Source organism: Odontesthes bonariensis, chromosome 4, assembly GCF_027942865.1.
Source record: "Odontesthes bonariensis isolate fOdoBon6 chromosome 4, fOdoBon6.hap1, whole genome shotgun sequence".
Lineage (NCBI taxonomy): Eukaryota > Metazoa > Chordata > Actinopteri > Atheriniformes > Atherinopsidae > Odontesthes > Odontesthes bonariensis.
Window position 1 is genome coordinate 4095548 of NC_134509.1, and position 23309 is coordinate 4118856.

Sequence of the window (23309 nt, forward strand, 5' to 3'; positions counted from 1 at the left end):
TTTTTGATCTAAAGGAACAGTATTTTTTTTTTTTTTTTAATATATTTACTTGATTTTATAAGCATTTGTTCATGGGACTTAAATGTTCTGAAAATATTGTAATAAATTTAATTTAGGACAGTGATATTTTTTGTGATCTTTTCGCATGACACACATTTAGCCGATGTTCTTAAACTCAATTGTCATTTTACCATACTGTCAGTGTGTTTACTTGGTATTTCCATCGTACGTTTGGTCTTAAAAAAAAAAAGTCTTAAATTTAACTTGTTTATACCTGTATACACCCTGAATATGTCACATTACAGATGTGTCTGTAATGCCAGAAATGTGTTCTATTTATTCTGTGTTATGACTCCCTTTATTTTCATTTAAGTAGAAATGGGTCCGGGTTCTTATGGGTTAAACCTCACGTGTTGTTAAAAGGTAAATTTTTCGAGACCGTTGCGGTTGTCGCTGTTTCCTCGCACCTCTGTAGTGTGGGAGTGTGTGTAGTGTGGGAGTGTGAATGGGAGTGTATCGGATGCCTCAGCAGGGTGTGTGTGCGCTTAGTTTTTTTTTTTTTTTTGTATCTGTATTTTCTTAAGTGTGAATAACTATACAGGTTTGATAGTTTCAACCTGCTTTTGAGAAATGTTTTAGTTTTTTTTCTTCTTCGCGTCATCATTACGTGTAATTCAGTAATCCGTTGTCCCCTCCCTTTTAGCACTGTTTAGTCTTGTTTGTCATTTTTTACTGGTTCCACCTGACTAGACCAAAAAAATGTGTGCCTTACTCAGGTCCTGTTTCATGCTTTTATATTCTATAATCCGTTTGCTCACACAGTATGTCTTTGCTTTTGTTCGGTGACAAAAGAGCAACGTCTCACTGTTATTAAAAAGTTGCTACAGTGTTAACAAACATAAGACATTTTTGTGATACAACACGTAATGAATCTGGTACTAAGGTCAAATGAAACCAAGTTTCACAGATACATAGATAGATGGATCCTTTTTTTATCCTGAAGGAAATTCAAGCACTCACTGTAAGCATCAGAGGAACAAATTTGTAAAATTGGATGAAATCATCCACGCTGTACATAGTTAAGTGAAAGAGGCTGACACGCCCTCATTGTGTTTCTTTGTCTCCTCAGTTAAACTGTTTGGAGCTGTTACACTAGCAGGAAGAGGTTTTTTAAATCATTTGGAATCGTTCAGTCTGCGAAGGTTACTCTTCATCTGAAACTCAATTATAGACCAATACAATCTGACTAAATCCACTGGTACTCATAAAGTCTCCGTCTCAGTCTTTGCTGAGTTATTCCTCGTGTAGGCTGAAAGAGTAAATTAACTCTTAAAATTAAGTTGCCAAACAGCAACAGCCTTCATCAGCCACCGTCTGTAGCTGCTCTGGAGAATTGATCACCTGTCGGAAAAGAATGTGGACCATTCCTCTTCAGTTCATTCCAGCACATCCGCCTCCCCTCAGGTGCTGCCACTACCTCTGACTGGTTGAGGTCGAGTTTGTGCTAATTAGGAACAGCATTCTTGCTGGCTCGCAATTTAAAAAGGCACAGAATTCCTCGTTATAAGAAGACTGGAGGAAAGAAAAAACTGCAATTCAACAGAATGTCATTATGTTACAGAGAGGGGAACCTCCAAACCTAAGTCATTATTATTTACTCAGTGTGACAACATGAAAATCACAGTGTTTGGGTTTCTTTTAGACGGTTTTTGTACATAATCGTGGCATAGATGAGACTGCATTTCATTTGGAGTTCCTGCAGAAATCTGTTATTTTAAAGGTTTCAAAATCTTTTTCCTGCTGCTCTACATAGTTTCCATCTTTATACTGACACCCATCCATGGGCGTTGCACCCGTGGGGGATGGGGGTGTTTCGACACCCCCACTTTTACAGTAGGATGGTTTCACCTTTTTGAATTTTCAATGACCAAATAAAGTTTTAAAAAATCATAAAATGTGTTTTAAAGACCCTGTACCCTCTTTAGAATAATTCTATCCAGATTTTAGCAGTGCAACTATTGTAGTTTCCATATAGGATCTAGTTTAGGACGATCAAAATGCTAAAAAAAGCAGTAAAATGGCCCTGTTCTGCATTTTCACAAATCAGAAAAAGGTTTCACAAATTCCAAACAAGGTTTTAATGAATCTGTAGCCTCTTTAGAATAATTCCATCCAGATTTTAGCAGTGTAACTATTGTAGTTTCCATACAGGATCTAGTTTAGGGCGATCACAATGACAAAAAATGCAGTGAAATGGCCCTTTATGCCCATCCATTTAATTTGCAAATTGGATGCCAACTTCAGCGTCGTGTCTATGGGCTTGATGTGGCACTCATGTGCCCCCCCTGGAACACCCCCACATTTAAAATCACTGCTCCACCCCTGATCTGGAGCTTATGCCAGTTGTCACTAGGCGAGTAGCGGGGTACACCCTGGACGGGTTGCCAGTCCATCACATGGCCAACCAGAGACAAACGAGACAAACAATGCCAGCTCACACTCCTAGAGTCAATTTAGAGACACCAGTTAACCTAACATGCATGTGTTTGGGCCGTGGGAGGAAGCCATACCCGGAGAGAAGCCATGCATGCACTGTGAGAACATGCCAACTCCACACAGAAAGAACCCAGCCACAGTTTGAACCAGGAACCCTCTTGCTGTGTGCTGACGGCGCTAACCGTCTTTACGTTGAGCCACAAGCTAAATCTAAATTTGCTGATTTGACCTTGTTGCTTTTAGTTGGTTGGTTGGATTAGTTTAGGCCCAAAATACATCTGTGGTATGTTCAGAGAATATAAAGCCAGCAGAGCTCTTAGATCCAAGGACTCAGGTCAGCTGGTCCAGTCCAGAGTCCAGACTAAACATGGAGAAGCAGCATTTAGCTGTTATGCTGCAAACAAGTGGAACAAACTGCCAGTGGAGATTAAACTTTCACCAAATGGAGACATTTTTAAATCCAGGTTAAAGACATTTCTGTTCTCATCTGTCTATGCATGAAATCTGCACGATATCTTTGAATTTATCTGGACTGTTGCTTGTTTTTAAATTCATTTAAATGATTTTATTTGTTTCTCTTTATATTCTTTTATGTATTTTAATGCTTCTTGCACTCCCTGCTGCAATGCTTTTATTTTATGTGAAGCACTTTGAACTGTTTGTTCATGAAATTTGCTATATAGATAAATTTTATTTTATTTTATTTTAATGTACAGCAGATTTGAGTGACTTGAGAGCAGTTTCATGTTGAAACACCTCAGCAACACAATGTGCATATATGTCGACATCTAAAGTGCTATGACACTCAGCATGGATAATTAATGTAGCCAGATGATGCATCCCAAAGAGTGCGGTGATGCTTTGTCCCCTTTTACCTTGATTTTAAATTTTTTTGCGTCTTGTCTGACATGAGACACTGACTTTGATCTTCTCACTTTTTGTCTTATGTGACCTGGTTTCCAAAAACAGTGGTTTAAGGAACTGCTCGGGATTCCATACTTTGAAGTAACGAGTGGTGTAGTACACGAGTTAAAAAAAATATACCCACTTGTTTTTAGCTCATCACTGAGTATATCCATATCTGAATCCTATCTGGTGTACACATCCATTCAAGATTGTGCTCCAAGTTGATGTATTTTCAGTGGATTGGTTGGTTGGGTCCCTCTGATGGACCGGTCCAGAATGCACCCTGCTCCTCGCCCAATAACAGCTGGGATAGGCTCCAGTGCCCCTGCGACCCTAAACTGGATTAAGAGGGCATAGAAAATAGATGGATGTATGGTTAGGTTTAGGCGTGCAGTTCAGGCTTTTGAGTTCAAAATGTGTTTTACTCTTATGTCAAGTAGTAACTGATAGGTGACAGTGTGCAAATTCTATTTTCCCATTTTGGATCAACAAAATGTCACTGCTATTACATTACACTATTTATACTTTTTATAGAAGGCCCTTATCATTTGGTGGACAAGCTACTTGGGGAAAAAAAAAATAGCAACATAGGGTCAGGAATTAAAAGTATATCCACTTCTCCTGGCATCACTACACCTCTGGTTACTATATATATATATATATATATATATATATATATATATATATATATATATATATATGTTAAAATTGGCTTTGTTCTTAGACACTATAAATGAAATAGTCTCTGTACTCTGTACTTTTCCATGCAGGAATGGGAAGACAAAACAATTGGGAAAGCCTGGGAAAGCAAGGGCAGATTCACACACACACATTGTTTGGCTGATCCAGAGAATATGACGAAGCATGTTGAACCTACTCATGTCCAATCATACTCGGTCGAGTGTGAGTCCAACCTATGAGGCTGTAAATGCAAATGATAACCGGAAATCGAGGCTCAGTCTGACGGATTTCCTGCGGGAGCTCGACGTGTGACTACCAATTAACACTTTATTTAACTTGAGATTCCTCCGGCTTGTTCTTGAGCTGCCATCGAAAGAATCGATCTAACATATATATATATACATATATATATATGGTATCTGAGCAACATAAAAAGTATCTGTTTTTCCAGGCAGGTGGAAACACCCAGAGAGCAACACTTGATAGCTGGACCAATCAAATATGCGTGCTCTTGTCACAGGAAAGCTGCCCAGCTGCATTCCTCACCATGTTTTACTATTGTTGAAAAAGCTACAGGGAGACGCCCTAATCTTGAACGCCTTGCATGACTGTGCTGTAGATGCGACACAAGGGACTTTGCCATGTATATAAACCCGTTTGTATTTTCTGTATAGCATTATGACATGTACATCTCCATGAAAGAGCTTATGTAACAGACTTCCTGCTTGACCCTCCTGGTGTTTGATTGTTGACAGTACACACAGCGTGTCTGTGGCATGCAGAGGTGATCAGAACCCTCATGGAGGGTTGTGGTGCCAGTGTGAGGATGGAAAATAATCATTGTCAGCAGAATGTGTGAAGGAGTGGTCCCTCATTAAGATCAAATTTATTATCGTGAATACAGCGATAGACGAAATTTCTCCTCCGCTTTTAATCCATCCAGGTCGGCACCTGTTGAACACACACATGCACATGCACATGCACATGCACAGGGTCACACACTCATAGAGACAGATGCCATATACACTGGAGCGTGGGCAGCCATTCACAGCACCCGGGGAGCATGGGGGGTACGGTGGACTGACCCCCCTCCAGCTGTCAGTTTCACCAATCTTTTTGATTTGATCACTCTAACCACTGAGCCCATTAAAGATGTTTATAAATTATATCATGATGTACATTTAGACTTTTGACTCATAGTGATCATTGTATAAAATGTTGTTCCTTATTCCAGTCACGTTTAAGCCTACCTTTAACCCATTCTTTGCTCTTAACTTTCCCCATCCTGTGGTGAATTCCTTATAAAACTCGTCTTAAAACCCATTTCCATTCCCTGGCTTTTAACCCAGCGTGAGACTCTGTTTCTGTTATTGTTTTATTGTTTCTGTTGTTTTATAAAAACGGCTCTGGAATGGGTTGAAGGAACAACTTAAGCAGTGTATTTCTATTCATCAGTTCAAAGCCAGATATAAAGTGGAAGTAATGACAAAATACAAAACTGAAGAAATTTTGTAATGTATATGTACGGGCTATTATGTTATCATCATATAAATTGTGATTAACATCAAATAAGAGATGAGAAGATATGTGTAATAAAATGTTAAAATTAGGTTGAAAGTTAAAAACTATGCCAACGTATGTAAGACGCATCCATACAAATTGTAATTTTTGAATGGGGGTGGGAGCAAATAAGTATTTTTACTTCGTCTCACTCCCTTTCGAGCGAGTATTGATTTCTGTTACCTTTGTTCTAGATGAATATGTAAACTCATATGTATTATGGAAATGTATTTATTTTGTAATCTGCCTGAAAATAAGCTCGAAATAAACACTCAATCAAAATATTGTTATTGTTTACTATTGTTTTTACATTGTTCTTATGTTTTATGCCTCATATATTTGTGTTGTTACTCATGTACAGCACTTTGTTTCAGCCACGGCTGTTTTAAAGAGCTTTATAAATAAAGTTGAGTTGAGTTTTTGCTCAAATTAAAGGTCTTTTTTAATTAAAGGTCTATCACTTCAGAAAGAAAGCAGTTTCTATCCAGCCTTGTGAATGATGATTCCTGCTCATTTGCAGGCCCTGATGAAACGGATAGGCAGGAGGACAGAGAGCAGGGAAGACAGGTTGATCCGGTCTTCCTCCGCAAGGTGGATGTCTGGGCGTTGACCCATCGGTTAACCTGTCTGGGAGGAGCCACATTGTATTGACATGAGTGTGTGAGTTTTTTTTGTGTGTTAGTGTGCTTGAGAAGAACCAAAGTCAGAAGAGAGACAAATTGGGAGCCACAGGGTAAGGAAGACAGAGACGAAGAAGGAGTAAGACTCAGAGGGTGAAGTTTTTGTAGGATCTTCGCTTGACCTTCTCCAAGATGTTTAAGAAAAAGGAGTCCAAAGACGACACGCTGAAGGGCAAGATGAGCAAGTAAGTTTTTCCCTGGAAATATGAATGCATATTATGAATGCACAGAGAAACGTAGGATATGTGAGTATCTCGGTCATGTTGCCCCTCCTGCAGTTCTTCCAGAGTCTAGAACTGTGTCAGGTTTCTTGTAAATGTTGCTGTCCTTTTTTTTTTCTCCCAGTGTGTTATGGGCTTCCCCTCCCATCACATTATGCCTGGTTTAAAGGAGATTTTCGGATATGTTTATTGCGGGAATGCCTTCAATCATTTCACTGTCAAAGTCAATCCTCTGAGGTGGTGAAAGCTAATTGAGAGTTTGTTAACCAAGCCTGAGCTCTGGCATATATTTCATGAGAATGAGGAGGGACAGTGGTTGGCAATAGATGAGGTGGAATGAGTTAGAATGAGAAAAGAAAAAGAAAATATTTCAAAAACTTACTAACAAATTAGACACATTAGTTTTGGAAAATACATCTTCTGTATTATTAAAACATGATGGTTTTAAATACGTTGCCTCAGATAGTACACGTCTCAAAAGGTTTGTGTTTTGTGATGGCCAAATGGTCAAGAAGAAAATAATGCCAATTTTTCTTTGTACAATAACATGCAAGTGATTGTTTTCATGTGTTTGAGTTAAAGCAAAGACACTATTTGACCATTCATTATGTCCATGATAACATCTCCAGAGAACTCACTTAATTTGTTGCTACAGACAAAGATTTATTTTGAATCTTTAGGACAGGAAGTCATTAATCATAATGTCTTTAAATTGAGTTTTGAACATACAGTGTGCGTGAGGAGCACTGTTCCCCCTGCCTCTGCACCACACAGGTTGTTGTCTGCTGCAATATGATGAGGGCTGTGCTGTCCGGACCGATCAACTAGCTTCTCTCTCTTATGCGGCCTTTGGTTTCCAACCAACAGTTTCCATCATTACATAAGTGGTTAAGTCCTTAATTAGTTGTGAACATGAAATATCTCATCCAGATTCAAATTTCTGGTTTTACTTTAATCTGACCAACAGTTAACAATGAGTATTTTTCAATTTGAAACCAGGAATAGTTGATCAATTATCAAAATGACCCAGAAGATGATTCAGTTGTTTTAGCCTCAGAGTAAATTAACAGGATGGATCCATGTATTTCACTGGATTCACACCTATGATGTCTAACAATAATGCCTAATGTCACTTTTAAGCAAGAAATGCTTGATTTTTGATAGGGAACAACAACTTTGATCTGTTGTGTGGGTGTATTCCTGAAGCTTGGGTCGTGTAGTGAGTTAGCCTCTATAGTTTCACACTGAGAAGACTCTGTTGAATACACACAGATTTTGTAGAGATTGTGTAGTGCACAGCACAAGCCTAATTTGTTTCTGTGAGTTAAACTGAACTGTTACTTAATTACTCTACAGTTTCATGAAGATCTGAGCTGCTTTCACCCTCTTTTTCATCATTGGGGGAAAGTTAGAGCTTTGCCAAATCAGGGTGTGTTTCTGCAACAACAGCAACCAAGGAAATGCAGACCAGCCCATTTTAGTTATGTGGCTTATCCAGTTATCCTACTTTTAGATGAAATCAACTGTAGCTGCAAGCTATTTAACTTTCCTATCTTAGTCATTCATAAGATAATAATGTGTACAAATAATCTTATTTTATTCTACATTTTAACCATAATGTTTGTTTTTTTTCTTCACTGAAGCAGTTTCTGAGGAGCTCAAACCATTTACACATAAAGCACCTCAGATCTTACAAAGAATTCCTGAAAAACACGCTTTCCGTACCCCCAAATCACAAAAAAACAGACACTGCTGACTCTGCAGCGAAGAGGGTGGGACCAATCAGCCCCTTTTCCACTAACAGTGAATGAATACGCTTTGATGGTTTTGATGAAAGAAACAAACCATTACTCACTTCTCAATTTAAAGTCATGTCAAATAAAATATTCTTTGATATTTTCCAGAAAACTACTGTAAAAGATTTTCAGTTAAAAAGTGACGTGGAATTTGACAGTTTTTTTTACATTCAAAATCATGTATTTTAAAAGATCTTTGGTTAGTTTAACAAGAATCATCATAAACATTTATACTTCTCCACAAGTGAGTATTTAACTCACTTTCTAAGTCATCACCCAATCTACCTGCATTTACCAAAAGAGCCGAAAGAGTTGGAGGTCTTAATGAAATATCCCTAATGAGGCTGTGTTAGTAAAAGCCATGTACAGTTTCTGTTAATAACGAATGAAGAAGAGTCTTTTGGCTGCTAAATGTTGAGAAAGTCAGAAATGGTGCTCATGTGTCGGGCACATACCTGCCCGACTGAATGAGCAGGAACAGCGAGCTCATTGTGAGGAACCAGATGAGCTTGCAGCTTGATGACACACCTCTGTAGCGACCCATCCCCTCCCCTTTAAAGTGCAGCAAGAAATTACAATGAGGCTGCCCAAAGCATATCTTTACATTCAACAATTGCTTACGTTCTTTCTCAGAATAAGTGCCTCTGATTTATTTGGTATGTCAAATCAAATCAAATTTATTTGTAGCACATTTCATGTACAAACATTTCAAAGTGCTTCACATGAAATAAAAGCGTTGCAGCAGGGAGTGTAAGAAGCATTAAAAATACATAAAAGAATTAGCCTGATAAACCAGCCTAAATGGATTGGATGTCTAATTTAGTCTGGCACCGATCAATGGATACAACGGAACATTGTTGATGAGCACAACCCGTTGTCTTTCAAACCGCGTCTGTGCCTATAGGCCAACGCTCTGACCAATCAGCGCAACTGACTGTGACGTAGTAAGCGCGACAGAAAGCTTTGGTGGGAGGGGACTCTTCCAAAACTGATGCCAAGCACAGATTCTATAATAGGACAGATACGCCACTCACGGTGCATTTCCGGTTTCCAACGAGGCGATTTTGGTTGCAGTTCCACCCTCTTTCCACGTGGGGCGCCCAATGTTGGAGACCAGAATGAATGGAGTCCTATGGAGCTATACGCCCTTTCGTGCCCTTATCTCAAGATATAATTTTTTCTCTAGTAATTCGAATGTTGTTTTCGAAAAAGGGTGTTTAGAAAATACCCATGGCTGAGTTTTAGATTTTTAGAGCCACTCATTTGCTTAAAAAAAGGATTTGAAGTGTATATGACGTCATACATAGCGGGTCGACCAGCTGTCATTAGCACAATGCTAGCGCGTTGTGGACAACAAGAAGCCAACCAGTAAGAAATCAAAGCGATATATGTACTCGTTCAGTAGATTTTTTACTTGAAACCCATGTTGAGCTCTCAGAAACTACATTCAAATCTGAGCGCTCTTGAGGAGACTTAGGTGAAACTGACCATTTGTAGCATCTAGCTCCATAGGGCCCCATTCATTCTGGTCTCCACCGACGCTCCCAGTGGAATTCTGGTGGAACTGCAGCCAAAAAGCCGGTACAATGGGGCTTAATACAGAGTGGCAAGGCTGTTCGTTATAATGGCTGTGTGCCAAGGCTGAATCAAACGAGCACTGTTCCATTGCCGCCGCCATCTTTCTTGTTGTGCTTTCGCTTGTCTATGTTCGCTTCCACTGCCCAACGTCGCACTGCTCTGTCGTCACTCCCTCAAAACCCCGCACCAGAACCCTCTGGCCCGCCCGCGTTGATTCAAAACACATCTCTGCGTTGTGATTGGTTTAGTTGCCATCTGCCAGATTCAGGGCAGTATTTTCAAAATGACAAGTGGATCGAGGCCAGACCCAACCGCAGGCAAAACATTTTGCCGTCCAGCAGTTGGCGCTGGTTTTCCAGGCTATAAAAGAATATAAAAAGAAACAAATAAAATCATTTAAATGAATTTAAAAACAAGCAACAGTCCAGATGAGTTAAAAGATGTGGGTCAAGTTAAGTGGTGAAGTGTTATAGATTAGCTTTATGTGACACCTTGCATTCTCTAAACCTGCACATGTTCAGTCTTCATTTCACTTTCAGCTATATCACAACTGGCAAATATTGCTTTTTTATATACACGTTTGTAAGAAAACTTCTATGTCCACCTCAAAATGGAGATGTTGCATCATTGGAAATATGGTGTATTTTTAGTAAAATACTCATTAAATTGCATTTTCAATTGATTAATGTACCAGCAGAAAAAGCCAGAACAAACAGCTTTGCTTGTGTACTTGTCACAAATGTGTGTGTAGAGTTCCCTTACTGTGCTCCCATTTATCAATACCCTCCTTTTCATTTAAACCATCCCCACTTAGTCCATCACTAAGTCATCATTTACTCAAACATGAAACTGTTCCTTGCCAACAGAGAGCTGCACTAACAGTGACAGATGGAGAGACTGTGACAATCAGTGGCTGAAGAACGGTTAGAATCTGGTCAACGTGTTTGATGTTGATGAAGAGTCAGATAATTAAAAAACAGAGAACAACAACTTCAACCATAGAGATTCAAAGTTTTGTTTGTCACATGCCTAGTTATACACGGTACAACATGCAGTGAAATGACCTTTGACCGCCGTCCACAAAATACAAACTATAAACTATAAAATATAAACTAGGTAGCAAAGTAACATTAATAGAAAATTAAAGTAAAATTAAATATTCCTAAATTAGAATAGTAGAATATCAAATAAAATATGTAGGCAAGGTTAAAATACAAAATAAGACTAAAAATATATAAATATAGAATAAAATAGAGTACAAAATAAAGTAAATATATGTATGTGCACAAGTTAAAGTCCGAGATATTTACACCGTGTGTGCAAAACCGCAGATTTGTGCATGTGCGGGAGGGTAGAAATAGCCTGGGGGTAGATTTTCTGATTGCGAAGATGATCTATACGTCCACTTCTCTGTGTTTAGTTCATGTTAAACACGGCTGATGTGAAGTTTTGCTTTCAATGCACTTACATACGCTCTTACACTCACTGACAGAAGAAAAAAATAAAGAAAAACAGAAAAAAAGGAAGAAAGAAAGAAAGTAAAAGAATATAAATGTTGTTATGTTTGAACTGATCTGAGCTTGTGACCTACTTGACCTCACTGCTCCTCCTCGCCCTGCAGGTCAAAAGCCAGCAACTTGGCCCAGCTGATTGCCGACATGCAAAGGAATGCTGACCTGGTGGAGAAAGACATCCTCAGAGCGGAAGAGCTGCTGGCTGTGGTGAGAACAGACGTATTTTAGTAAATTGATGCAGTAATGTCTTTTGATCTATACTCACCTGAAACTACGGGACTAAATTATCAGCTTGTCTGCTGTCTGCCTTCACTAGGATGCTGAAAATGACAAGAAAGAGCTGCCCTTCAAGCATCAGGATGAGATCTCAAAGAAACTGGGAGAGGCTGAGGGCCTGCTGCAGGACCTCTTCCTGGACGTCGACAAAGCCAAGAAACTCAAACACCCACAGGCCAGTGAAATTGAGGTCGAGTGAGTACATAGAGAACGCATGCTCATGAATTACAGTGTAGTTGTTCACAGGAAGAAAGGCACAGCTTGATTTGTTTCTCTTCCTTCTCAAATCTTTTAAAAAAAAAGAAGTCTTTAGGGAGGTTTATAAAAGCACATGTGGCAGCAGAATAAGACCGAATAGTGTAATTCATTTCACAGTTTGTGAACTGATGATTCATTTTGTTGCTTCTTTCATAAATATCAACCAGAGTTCTTTATTTCTCCGTTTCTCCTTCAGTGTCATCCACCTCCATGAGCGCTGGCTGAAAGATTGCACCTTCTACCGAGACGTCTACGAGCAGATTGATGATGTGTCGCTGATGCCCAGAATCGATTGGGGGCCTGTTTTAAATCAGAAGCAAGTAAGCATCAGTAACCCTGTGGGAACACTTTAGCCAGATTGAAGCATAAAATCCCTTTGAATATCAATGTTTGTTGTTTTTTGGGCTTGAAAAATGAAGAAACCTGCTGCTCAGCTATGCTTTTAACTGTTACTTTGTCTGATGAACAAAAAAAAAAACCCTCAACACCAAAGGTGACCGAGCCTTTGTGGGAGCGGCCCCTCGGCTCTGGAATAACCTTCCCTGGCACATTCGCTTTTAAATCCTCCTTAAAAACCCACTTTTTTAAAATTTATTTTAATGTATTTTATTTGAACTTATTTTATTCTATTTTATTGCACTGTGTTTTAGTATCTATTGATTTTAACTGCTTGGAACGGTTGGATTATTCACTTTTACCTGTAATGCAGCTTTTATCCTGTACGGCACTTTGGTCAACCTCGGTTGTTTTTTAAATGTGCTCTATAAATAAAGTTTGAGTTGAGTTGATGAACTGTGGTCCTCTGATGTCTGTGCTCACAGAAACAAGTGAATGCAGAGGAGTATGGCCCCTCCATGGCAGACCTGGAGAAGCAGATTGCTGCTCACAACATCCTTCACAAAGAAATTGAGGCCTACAACTCACAGCTATGTGTCAGCTCTGCTGGCAGCAAGGTAAACACATGGAAGTACATTCACAGAATATCCTGCATATCTTTCAGCCCTTTAGACCATTTTTCATCTTTCATCTTGATGACATCCTGTTTCAGACAGCTTATGTTATGTGTCACTGGTTTGTCTTTCAGGAGAAATATACAGCTCTGAAGAAGCAATACAATAACCTGCTGGTGGGTTGATTTCTATTTACACACAAACGGAAGATTGTATTGTTCAAGATATACACAAGTTGTTGATTTTCATTAGATTTTTTTAAGTTTAATTCCTTATTGGAGCATATCAATGAATCAAATGTCCATCTGATAAAAACAAGTTGGCTTACTAACCCGCTTCTGCGTAGAAAATACAGAAATTACAATTTCATTTCTACTTAAAATGTCAGTGAGTTCAGCGTTTTGAGCATATCTTGAATCTTATTCTCATTTATCGATTTTCTCATTTAGGACAACTCCAAGTGGCGCCGCCACTACCTGAACAGCCTCTATGACTACATGCAGGGCGGCAACAAGGAGCTGTCCTTCCTCAGAGAAGAACAGGATAAGATCAAGAGGCAGGACTGGAGCGATCGCATGAGGGACCCACCTGATGTTCGCAGGCAGTATGAGGTCAGGGTCAATTGTTGCGGATGCCCAAGATAAGATTGTCAACTTGTAAATTAGTATGATTATGATCTCTTTAAGTGGAAAAATAGCATTTTTAGCAAAAAATTATATACAATTGTATGGTTTGGCTTGTCCTGAAACACTGAAGGTATTTGCTCTGTGCTAGAAAGACCAAAGACATAAAACTTTTGATTTATTCTCAATCAGAATTTCAAGACCAACAGTCTGCTGTCCCACGAGAGCGAAGTCAACAAACTCCAGGATGAGGGTGACAGGCTCATTGAATTGAAGCACCCTGCCAGCTCCACAATACAGGTACAATCATTGTTGAAACATTCTACCACATCAAACTTGAATCCCGATTGTAGTTTAATTCCAAGTGTACTCCTCGTATAAAATTTCAAGGCTCAAAGAGATGCTGTGCGAAATGAATGGCAGAAATTCCTCAATCTCTGCATTTGTCAAGAGACACATCTGGATAACGTGGAGGAATACAAAAAGGTGGGCTAGAATATTTGTAATCAATATGTGAGGATATGTGCATATTTTGTCCCATTATGATGCATTAAATACATTTCCATGTGATGCAACATGTTAATTTCTTTGTGTCCCATCTCCAGTACCAAATGGACACTGATCAGCTGTCAGAGACATTGACCAAACTCAACAGCAGCCTGGACCCCAAGTCTGTCAGTAAAAAGAGCAACTCCGAGACACTGATGCAGCTTGAGGTATGAGAAGTTTGAGAGTGAGAAACTGAAAATATAGAGAATAAAAAGACTGGAGATAAAAAAAAAAGAAAAGACTGAGCACATAGTAAGCCAATGTGCATCACATCATGATAAACAAGATCTAATTTGTCACATCTGAATACATCTCTTTTCATGGGATCCAAACAAACATTCATAGAACAAATGCTTTACAGAGAAGTACAAAAGTGAATTGATGAATTGCGGCAGATATCGAAGGTAACCCTTAATTCAATCAGAAGGAGCCTGAAGCATAAAAACATCCTTATGTCAACTTGGATAAAGTATCTGGTTAGAGTTTCAGTCCATAATGTTTGCAGGGTGCAATATGACTCCATCTTGCTGGTCTTCTCATAGTGAATTATAGGATATATATAGTGGAGAAAACAAGTCTTTTACTGTTCTTATGTTATATTTCCTGCTGATTAGCAGCTGGGCTCACATTGCAGATGTCAAAAAGTTTAATTCTGATTAAACGCCTTCCTGCATGTAAGCACACAACTTCTGAGATTGATCTATTTGATGTCCATGTAAATGGTCTACGCACATTTTAACTTCATCTAGGTTCAACAAAGTGCTTTATATTTTCCTTTTCTTTAAGCTGTTCACATGAACACAGTTTTTTTTTCTTTTGCCCTCTCACAATCACACCAAAGAGTATATCAGAGGCAGTGTGAGGGTTCAGTCTCGTCCAAGAATCCTTAGGCACTGGGGATCAAACCACCACTTCACCACGTACTTCTTAACCCTTAATCCGATGGATTTAAATAATATTAAATAAATATCTGTTCATGCAAAGTGGCTATTGTGCAGATGAAAATCAGATTTTGAAGATTTCTCCAGAAAAAAATACAGAACACCATGATTGACTTTTTCATGATACTTAAAGCACAACTTGAAAGTTAGTTCACGAACCTTAATATTTGATTAAGAACTTTGGTATCATTACAGCTTAGTCAAAGAATTACATTTTGGGTTATGTTACCCATATAAAAGTTTTAAGTGTTTACATAGAGCTGTCTGTCCATGCACAACACTCAAACAGAACAGACATGAGTCACTACTGATGAAAAAGAAAAGGCTGTCCCACAGCAGAAGCTGTGGTACGTCTCTCTGATGAGTTTTCATACAATTATTCATTCAGTTATTTCTACCTGTTTTTAAGTTTGCTTTTTTTTTTGCAACAATATTTGGAGAGAACGAAAACTTTGTGTGATATTTCACTTGTTTCTGAGTGGCCTACGTATGCCGAGCATACTAATTGTAGGATCATTTAAGTGGTGTGGCTGTGCTGCTATGAGTTGGCTATTTCTAATAATATTTTCTTTGGATCTGTTTCCCACCAGGGTGAGGAGAAGACTGTAGAGAACTGTGAACAGCTGCTGGCCGACTTGAGGAGACGGAGCACTACCATTGCGCCTCTGAAACTGCGACGCAGCACCAACGACAGACCCATCACAGTAGAGTCCCTGTGCGACTGGGAAACAGATGATGGGGTGAAGCCTGCATTTTTTTGCCCTACATTAAGAAAAACAACATAGAGGAAACCTAAACTGTCAAATATCTGTGCCCGAGGGGTTTTTTTTATTTTCTAATGAGCCCCTGATTTTACTTTCTAATTTTTTCATCACCTCTGTTTAGGCTTCTCTGTCAAGAGGGGAGAAATTTACTCTGAAATCAAACTCTGACATTGAGAACTGGGATGTTATCTCCAGTGATGGTACAGCAAAAACCTCCCCAGGAGTTTTCTTCCAAATCCCACCCCCTGACTCAGATGCCATTGATAAAGTGGATCTGTAAGTAAGACAAAGCTGCATTATCATGTCACCTGAATGTTGGGAATAATCATTGTATTTTTCCTCCCTCTCTTTGTTTTTAACTCATTAGTTTGGGTGGTGAACTGGCAGACATCAAGAAGAAACGAGCAGCATTGGCAGCATCCCTGAAAAATCATAAATCAGATATTAGCAGAGCCCAAAAATCAGGTTATTATCTGTTATTTAAATCCTGAAGTATTTGAATTAAATATATATGTAATTATTGGGTCTATGGACAAAATTATTTGTCAACAGTGCACAAATATATTCAGGACCCTGATCAGCTGAGCGCTTGCTTTTCTCATTCAGCCCCAGTGTCTTCTGCCCCACCTGACCCAAAAGTAACAGCCCTGGCTCAGCAGCTGGACAAACTGGACAACGACCTAGCCAAGACCGAGGAGAGCATGCTGAGCCGCCTGCGAGCCCCACTGAGCCGCACAGATCCGTCTGGAGATCTGGCCAAGAGGATGAAGGAGCAGAAGGTGGGAAGAAGAAACACTTTCAGCAAACAGAAAATTCACCGGCGTTGCAATCAGTCCCATTCGAGTCCTCTTTGTTGAACTTTTTTTCGTTTGCCCTTTAGGTTTAGAGTAAACGTGTAAAGAACAACAAATGTTGTAATGGTCATCATTTATATGGGTTCATGTTTATATCAATCATAAAACAATGGTTCTCTGTTATGATTGTTAAACACTTAAACTTGTTATAGCATCAATATGACATCTGTAGCTACTATCACAACACAAGCACACTTACATTGATATTAATTTCAACAATTTCTTTTGAGCTTTCAACAAGCTTTTGAGGTTTCAATAACCTGCATGCATTTTATGCTCCAAGTAGTACAATATTACATTACACTTTCTTTGCATGAACAGGAGGTGATCATGTTGTAAAAAGCAATAGAGAAGATTCTGAAACAACATGCACACCATTAGGTGTCTCTTTGTAGAAATACACAGGTTGATAAGTAGGAACTCCAGATGATGAAGTATCTGATATTTGACGGATTCTGATACAAGTATGTACCTTTAAATCTGCCCTGTACAGCAAGCTGCCGATGCATTAAAGGCTCTGGAGCAGCAGAGGCAGGTGGCACAAGCTGACCTGCAGCCCCTGCTGTCTAAAGATCCCAGTGGTACCTCCTCAGGGCTGCCACTCAAACTCAGTGCTGCCAACAACAAGCACAACAGCATTGCTGCACTTGCTGATCTCTACAATAAGAAGTATGTCTATGTTTTGTTTTGTTTTTTTGTCTTTGTCTTGTTGGGCATCGTTACGTAGTGACAGGGAGATTTAGTTTTAAATAGTTTTACAAACGCATCTTGAATACATGATATGCACACATCTCTCTCTCTCTCTCTCTCTCTCTCTCTCTCTCTCTCTCTCTCTATATATATGAATTTGTATATATATTGTCTGTTTTTGCTACTTATTTCAACACTTTTATCATTCCATTTCTCCTTTTTCAGAGCAAATGCATCTCTCAACCTGGAGAAACAGATAAAAAAGGTTGATGGTCTTGTCTCTGGATTTGAGCAAAACCTCAGTGAGGATAGTCAGATCCCTGACACTCCAACTGCAATTCAAGCCCGTGCAGAGGACATTCAGGTGAGAGGAAGTGCTTTTCCACATACATTTTAAGTTTGATCTCAACCCCACATGAGCTTAGTCTTTTACAAAAGCTCCAACTGACATACACAACCCAAAACGTTTTTGTTGCATTCAGCGCCAGAAGAAGTCTGTGACAGCAGCTCAGGATGACATGAAAAAGCTCAGTCAGGATCTGGAGGTGACAGAGCAGGTATGCAGCTCTCTGCAGCAGGGCTACCAGGAGTACTGCCCCGACATCCAGCGCCAGAGGAAAGATGTCAAGCAGCTGCAGACTCGATATATAAATGTTGCCAACCAGCTGAAGGAGAGGTGAGCGTCATACTGTATAGTTCAGTCACCTCAAAGTCACGTAGGTATTGCTTGCACAAACAATTATTTAGCAAATCGGATGGTGAAATATGTTTAATTTCATCCTCTGACTGGTTGGTAAAACACATTCAATTGTAATTAATTTTTTGTTGTTATTTCTCAAACATTCAGATGTAGAAATATCCTGCAAGCAATGTTTAAATAGCTTTTTAGTATGAGATGTGCTGCCTCTGGAAAGTTGCATACAAATACTGTAGTTCACTGAAAGTGAAGTTATTGTAACTTAAACCTCACAGAGAAAACATCTTGCAAGATGCTTCAACCAAGAACCAGGAGTTCCAGAGCACATGCAAATCCCTGAACTCCTTCCTGGACAACCTGCCGACAAATCAGATAAACTTCAATGACGATCTGTCTCAGGTCACTGCCAAGCAGAACTCCCAAGAGGTGAGATAGTGTTCTTACTATACAGAGGTACCATGTGGTGAATGGTGCAGGGAACAACCAGAGCAATCGAACTTTGATTTTCTGTCAGGGAATTTTTTTATTCATATTTTCTCCTCCAAAAATGATGTAGAATTGGTCTATTTCCAAAACACAATAACAGAAATAATGTTTGGTACACTGTAGAGAGTGGTGGAGGACCTGAAGCGGAAGGAGGACGACATGGACAGAGTGGCTGTCCTTTCTCAAGACCTACAGAATATGCTCAATGTAAGATTGAAAAAGATTATATTCCTATTGATGCAAAAATGTGATTTAATTTTGTAAATCATCTTAATTCTTCACATCTGTGTAGGAGTACGAGGACAATGTTGACAAATACAACGGTACACTTGAGGATGCTGGTGCCACTGTTCCAAAGAAACCTCATATGCTTACACTTTCTGATGCGGTCCAAAAAAAGGTAAAGTCGATATGTGTTTAAAATGATACATATCTGTAAGTTTATTAAAAGATCAAGGTCATCAATGGTTCGTTTATTACAGGAAAAAGATCTGGTGAACCGTTATGCAGAAGCAATGGCTGAAAACACCCAACTCCAAAAACAGATGGGCTTGGCCAAGAACGTGATTTTACAAGTAAGAAAGCAGGCCTCAAACAAAAAAGCCTCTCCTTTACATGCACTCCACACTAGCTGCTAATGTAAATAAAGCTACAAAACAAATCCCCTGATAACATGTGGCCATTCAGTGAATTTGCTTTCCCTGTTGCAGAATGAAGAGAAAGTTCAGATGGTGGCACAGCAACAAGTGCAGCTTGAAAGTCAGCAAAGGAGTGTCTCTGAGGTAGATGTTCTGCAAAGAGAGCTGGATGAAGAAAAGGAGAGGATGGCTCATACAGTAACTGATCTGAAGACATTCAGAGACAGGATGATGTCACTGAAGAGTCGCAGAGGAGTGGAGCGGGTAGAGGAGAAAGAAGTACTGCAGTACTACCGGGACCCAAAACTGGAAAATGATTTGGCTGATCTGAGGAACAAACTACACGATGAGGCCCTGAGACGAAGTACTACCCAGTCTGAGGTTGAGTTGTTAAACAAGAAAATCACCGTCTTTGAGGACACACTTAAAAACACGAAACCGAAACTGCTAACCAGAGAGGTAACAGAATTTGAAAGAGATCCCCAGCTGGATGTGGAGGCCGATAAGATGAGAGATGAAATAGAAAGGATGAAAAATGAAATTCGAGTGAAAGACGGAGAGCAGATTCAGATGAAGACAGAAGTCACAATTCTCCAGCAGAAGAGACCACCCATCAAAGAGAGAGTGTTTAAGAAGGAAGTAGTTAAAGTGGAACAGGATCCAGAGATGTTGAGAGCAGTCCAAACATTTGAGACAGAAATATCTGATGAGAGCAACAAAAGCAAGCTCCTCAATGATGAAATATTCCAGACAAGGAGTCAGATTAATGCCCTTGAAAGGCTGATTCCTAACATCCAGCCTAAGATCATCACTAAAGAGGTGAAAAAGATTGAACAAGACCCTGACCTTATCGCAGCTTCTCAGAATATCCAAACAAGCCTGGAGCAAGAGAGGATTCAAAACAACTCTTTGTCTAAAGAAGTGATAGAACTCCAGAGTCGCTACCGAGAAGTTCAAGACTGGAAACCAAGAACTGAGGTGAAAGAAATCGTGAATGAAATCTACCGCATAGACCCAAACACGGAGATGGAGATAATGCGCATCCGCAAAAACATACAGGACACCAACAAACAGCGTGCTGATATTGAGAAGAACGTCACCCGAGTCACCACTGATCTCAACGTCCTTCGTTCTGAGAAGCCCAAAGTGGAACTGAAGGAAGTTCTCCAAGAGGTGATTAAAGAAGAAAGAAGCCCTGAAAATGAGCGAGAGATACGTAGATTAAATGATCAGGTGAACTATTTACACACCCATTACAGCTCCCTTGAGGACAAAGTCAGACTGCTGCGGAAAGAGAGAGATGAATGGAAGGCTGAAAAGTCCAAGGTAGAGACCAAACTTGTCACCAGAGAGGTCATTAAGTATGTGCCTGATCCACTTCTCGAGAAGGAAGCTGACCGCTTACAAAGGGATGTGCGGGAAGAAGCACAGTTGCGGCGCAACATAGAAGAGATGGTGTTTGACCTTCAAAACAAATATATCCTCTTGGAGAGACAGAAGCCTGAGGAGAAAGTCGTTGTGCAGGAGGTTGTACGCCTACAAAAGGACCCAAGGCAACTACTGGACCATGAGAGGCTCAGCAGGAACCTCGATGAAGAAGTAATGAGCAGACGTCAGCTGGATCTAGAATTGCAACAGTTGAGAACAAAGTTGGAAGACAAAGAAAGGATCATAAGAGAGAGTGATGAGCGTCAAAAGAGGATTCAAGCTGAGTCTGACCTCAGAGAGATTCGAATGCGCATCACACAGCTGGAAAACGCTCCGCCTCCTGTTGAGGAGAGTATAGTTGTCGAAGAGGTACTGAAAGTTGAGAGAGACCCTAAGCTGGAGAGGATGACAAATGGTTTGCGGTCAGACATGGACAATGAAACCAGCGATCTCCTGCGACTCGAGAGAGACATCCGCAACATCAATGTAAAGCTGCAGATCCTGCAGAGAGAGAAGTCTGGGGAAAAGACGGTGTACAAAGAGGTTGTCCGTATTGAGAAAGACCAGGCTGTTGAAGCAGAGAGGGATCGCCTGAGGGAACAAGTGTCTCAGAACAAATATGCCAGACAAGACTTGGAGGATCAAATTAGACGTCTCAGTGACAAAATCAACCGGCTGACAAGCACCAAATCCAGCTCTTCAAGGGAGGAGACAAGCCTAACAGTGAACAGAGATGCCTTAATGAGGGAGAGGGACGACCTCAATCGAGAACTCAGAACACTTGAGGCTAAAAGACATGACATCAGCCTGTCTTTCCAACAACAGACAAGACTAATGAGTGAAAGAACACAAATGAGTAAACAAAGGAGCATTAAGATGGGGTCAGACGGCCAGCAACTGGAAAGGAAGATCTTGGATGAAAAAGACAAGATCCATCAACGAGACAGTACCATCCGTGAACTTCTGCTAAATCTGCAGAAAGAGGATCAGGCAGAGACGAGAACCAAAGAAACCAATGTCTCCACCAAAATCACCATTTTGGATCCAGAGACTGGCAAAGACATGTCTCCTTATGATGCCTACTTGCAGGGTCTGATCGATCGTCAGCAGTACATTAATCTGCAGGAGCTTGAGTGTGACTGGGAGGAGATAACCTCCATGGGACCTGACGGGGAGACATCTGTCCTGCAGGATCGCAAGAGTGGAAAGCAGTACTCAATCAAAGATGCCATTAAGGAAGGAAGGCTAACAGAATATGATCAACAACAATACAAAAACGGCAAGATTCCAATATCAGAGTTTGCCCTGCTGGTGGCAGGTGACAATAAGAAGAAGCCCGAGTTCAATTCGATCACTCCAAAGTCCAACACTACAGTCAAGGCAGACCAAGTGGACCTTTCCACTGCATTCCCAATTGCAGGAATAATGGATATGCACACTGACACCTGCTATACAATACGCAGTGCCACCCTGCGCAAATTGATCGACCCCACCACTGCCCAAAAACTTCTGGAAGCTCAGGCAGCAACAGGTGGCATCATTGACACCAGCAACAATGAGAGATACACAGTTCACAAGGCAACAAATAGAGGCCTCATTGATGATAGTCAGGTCCAACGCTTGCTTAATGCGCAAAAGGCATTCACTGGAATCGAAGACCCCGTGACCAAAGAGTGTTTGTCTGTGGGAGAAGCCGTTCAGAAAGGCTGGATGCCGAAGGAAACTGCAATTCATTACATGGAGGCCCAGCACCTGACTGGAGGGCTGGTCGATCCCAACACTGGTCGCAGAGTAAGCATCATGGATGCCTATGGATCCAAGATTATTGACAGAACAATAATGAGGGAGCTGCAAACCGAGACAAATTACATCAAGGATATCATAGATCCAATCACAAAGGAGAAGATCAACTACAAACAAGCTCTGGATCGCTGTAAGAAAGACCAAAAGTCAGGCTTACCTATGCTGGCTGCCTCTTCCAAAGATGCCTATCCAGTGTACAACTCTTCAAGGCGATATTAGATATGTTTACTATTTACTAGTCACCTGGTATGCACAGCGTTGTAATAAAAAAAAAAAAAGTACAATTAGGTAGGAAAAAACACAAATGAAATTCATATATCATTTACAATGTACATTTTGACTCAGGTCAAGTCTTCTACCGCAAAGCTTTCTGTCAAGCCAAAATGATTGCTGCTGAGTTGCATTTGTTTACCAAACATGTCTTTATATAGGAAGATTTGTTCTTTTTTTTCTTCTTCTTCTTTTTTGATTTAATTTAAAAGCAGGATGTGAATGCTGTTCATCTCTAATACAATTGTGTTTATTAGGGTTACTGGGGCATGGTGCAATGCTACTTGCTGATATTGATTTGATTCTGTATTACTCGTGGGCTATCCTTGACACTGTTCACTTTAAACTCAAGATTGATACTATATGAAGAAACACATATGAAATATCAATAAATTTAAGTTATGATGGTTAAAGAGCGTGGGCCTCTCACATTTTACTCCTGAGCAGTCTTTGGTGGTGTGTTTAGGTTTTTTGTATTACTTTTCATGTATTCCTTTTCCCAGCTGCCTTGCACTCATTTGTAACCAGTCAGACCAGAAACAGGAGCTAAAATAAAGCATTTAGGACAAAATGCGAAGGACAGCAATGTAGACTTTTAAAAAAAAAGTGTCATTTTAGTTATTTTATTATCCTTCTTTCTCGAGACATTG

General features: G+C 40.0%; 1 protein-coding gene across 1 annotated transcript; it reads left to right on the forward strand.

Annotated features, from left to right (window-relative positions):
- Nucleotides 1–6301: 6301 nt before the first annotated feature.
- evpla (envoplakin a) lies at nucleotides 6302–23072 on the forward strand. The gene is made up of 22 exons (XM_075462548.1): nucleotides 6302–6508; nucleotides 11540–11639; nucleotides 11749–11903; nucleotides 12163–12286; nucleotides 12788–12919; nucleotides 13051–13092; nucleotides 13366–13527; nucleotides 13732–13839; nucleotides 13930–14025; nucleotides 14145–14255; nucleotides 15620–15769; nucleotides 15915–16069; nucleotides 16161–16258; nucleotides 16400–16572; nucleotides 17141–17316; nucleotides 17563–17701; nucleotides 17820–18013; nucleotides 18310–18460; nucleotides 18644–18727; nucleotides 18813–18920; nucleotides 19003–19095; nucleotides 19231–23072. Exons 1-22 carry the CDS (start codon nucleotides 6456–6458, stop codon nucleotides 22606–22608), a joined length of 5982 nt encoding a protein of 1993 aa, XP_075318663.1. The 5' UTR covers nucleotides 6302–6455; the 3' UTR covers nucleotides 22609–23072.
- Nucleotides 23073–23309: the final 237 nt, after the last annotated feature.

Coding starts and splice junctions, on each gene's coding strand:
- evpla (XM_075462548.1), top strand. CDS start 6,456: ATGTTTAAGAAAAAGGAGTCCAAAGACGACACGCTGAAGGGCAAGATG. Junction 14,256..15,619: donor AGACACTGATGCAGCTTGAG/GTATGAGAAGTT, acceptor GTTTCCCACCAG/GGTGAGGAGAAGACTGTAGA. Junction 19,096..19,230: donor CCAAGAACGTGATTTTACAA/GTAAGAAAGCAG, acceptor TCCCTGTTGCAG/AATGAAGAGAAAGTTCAGAT.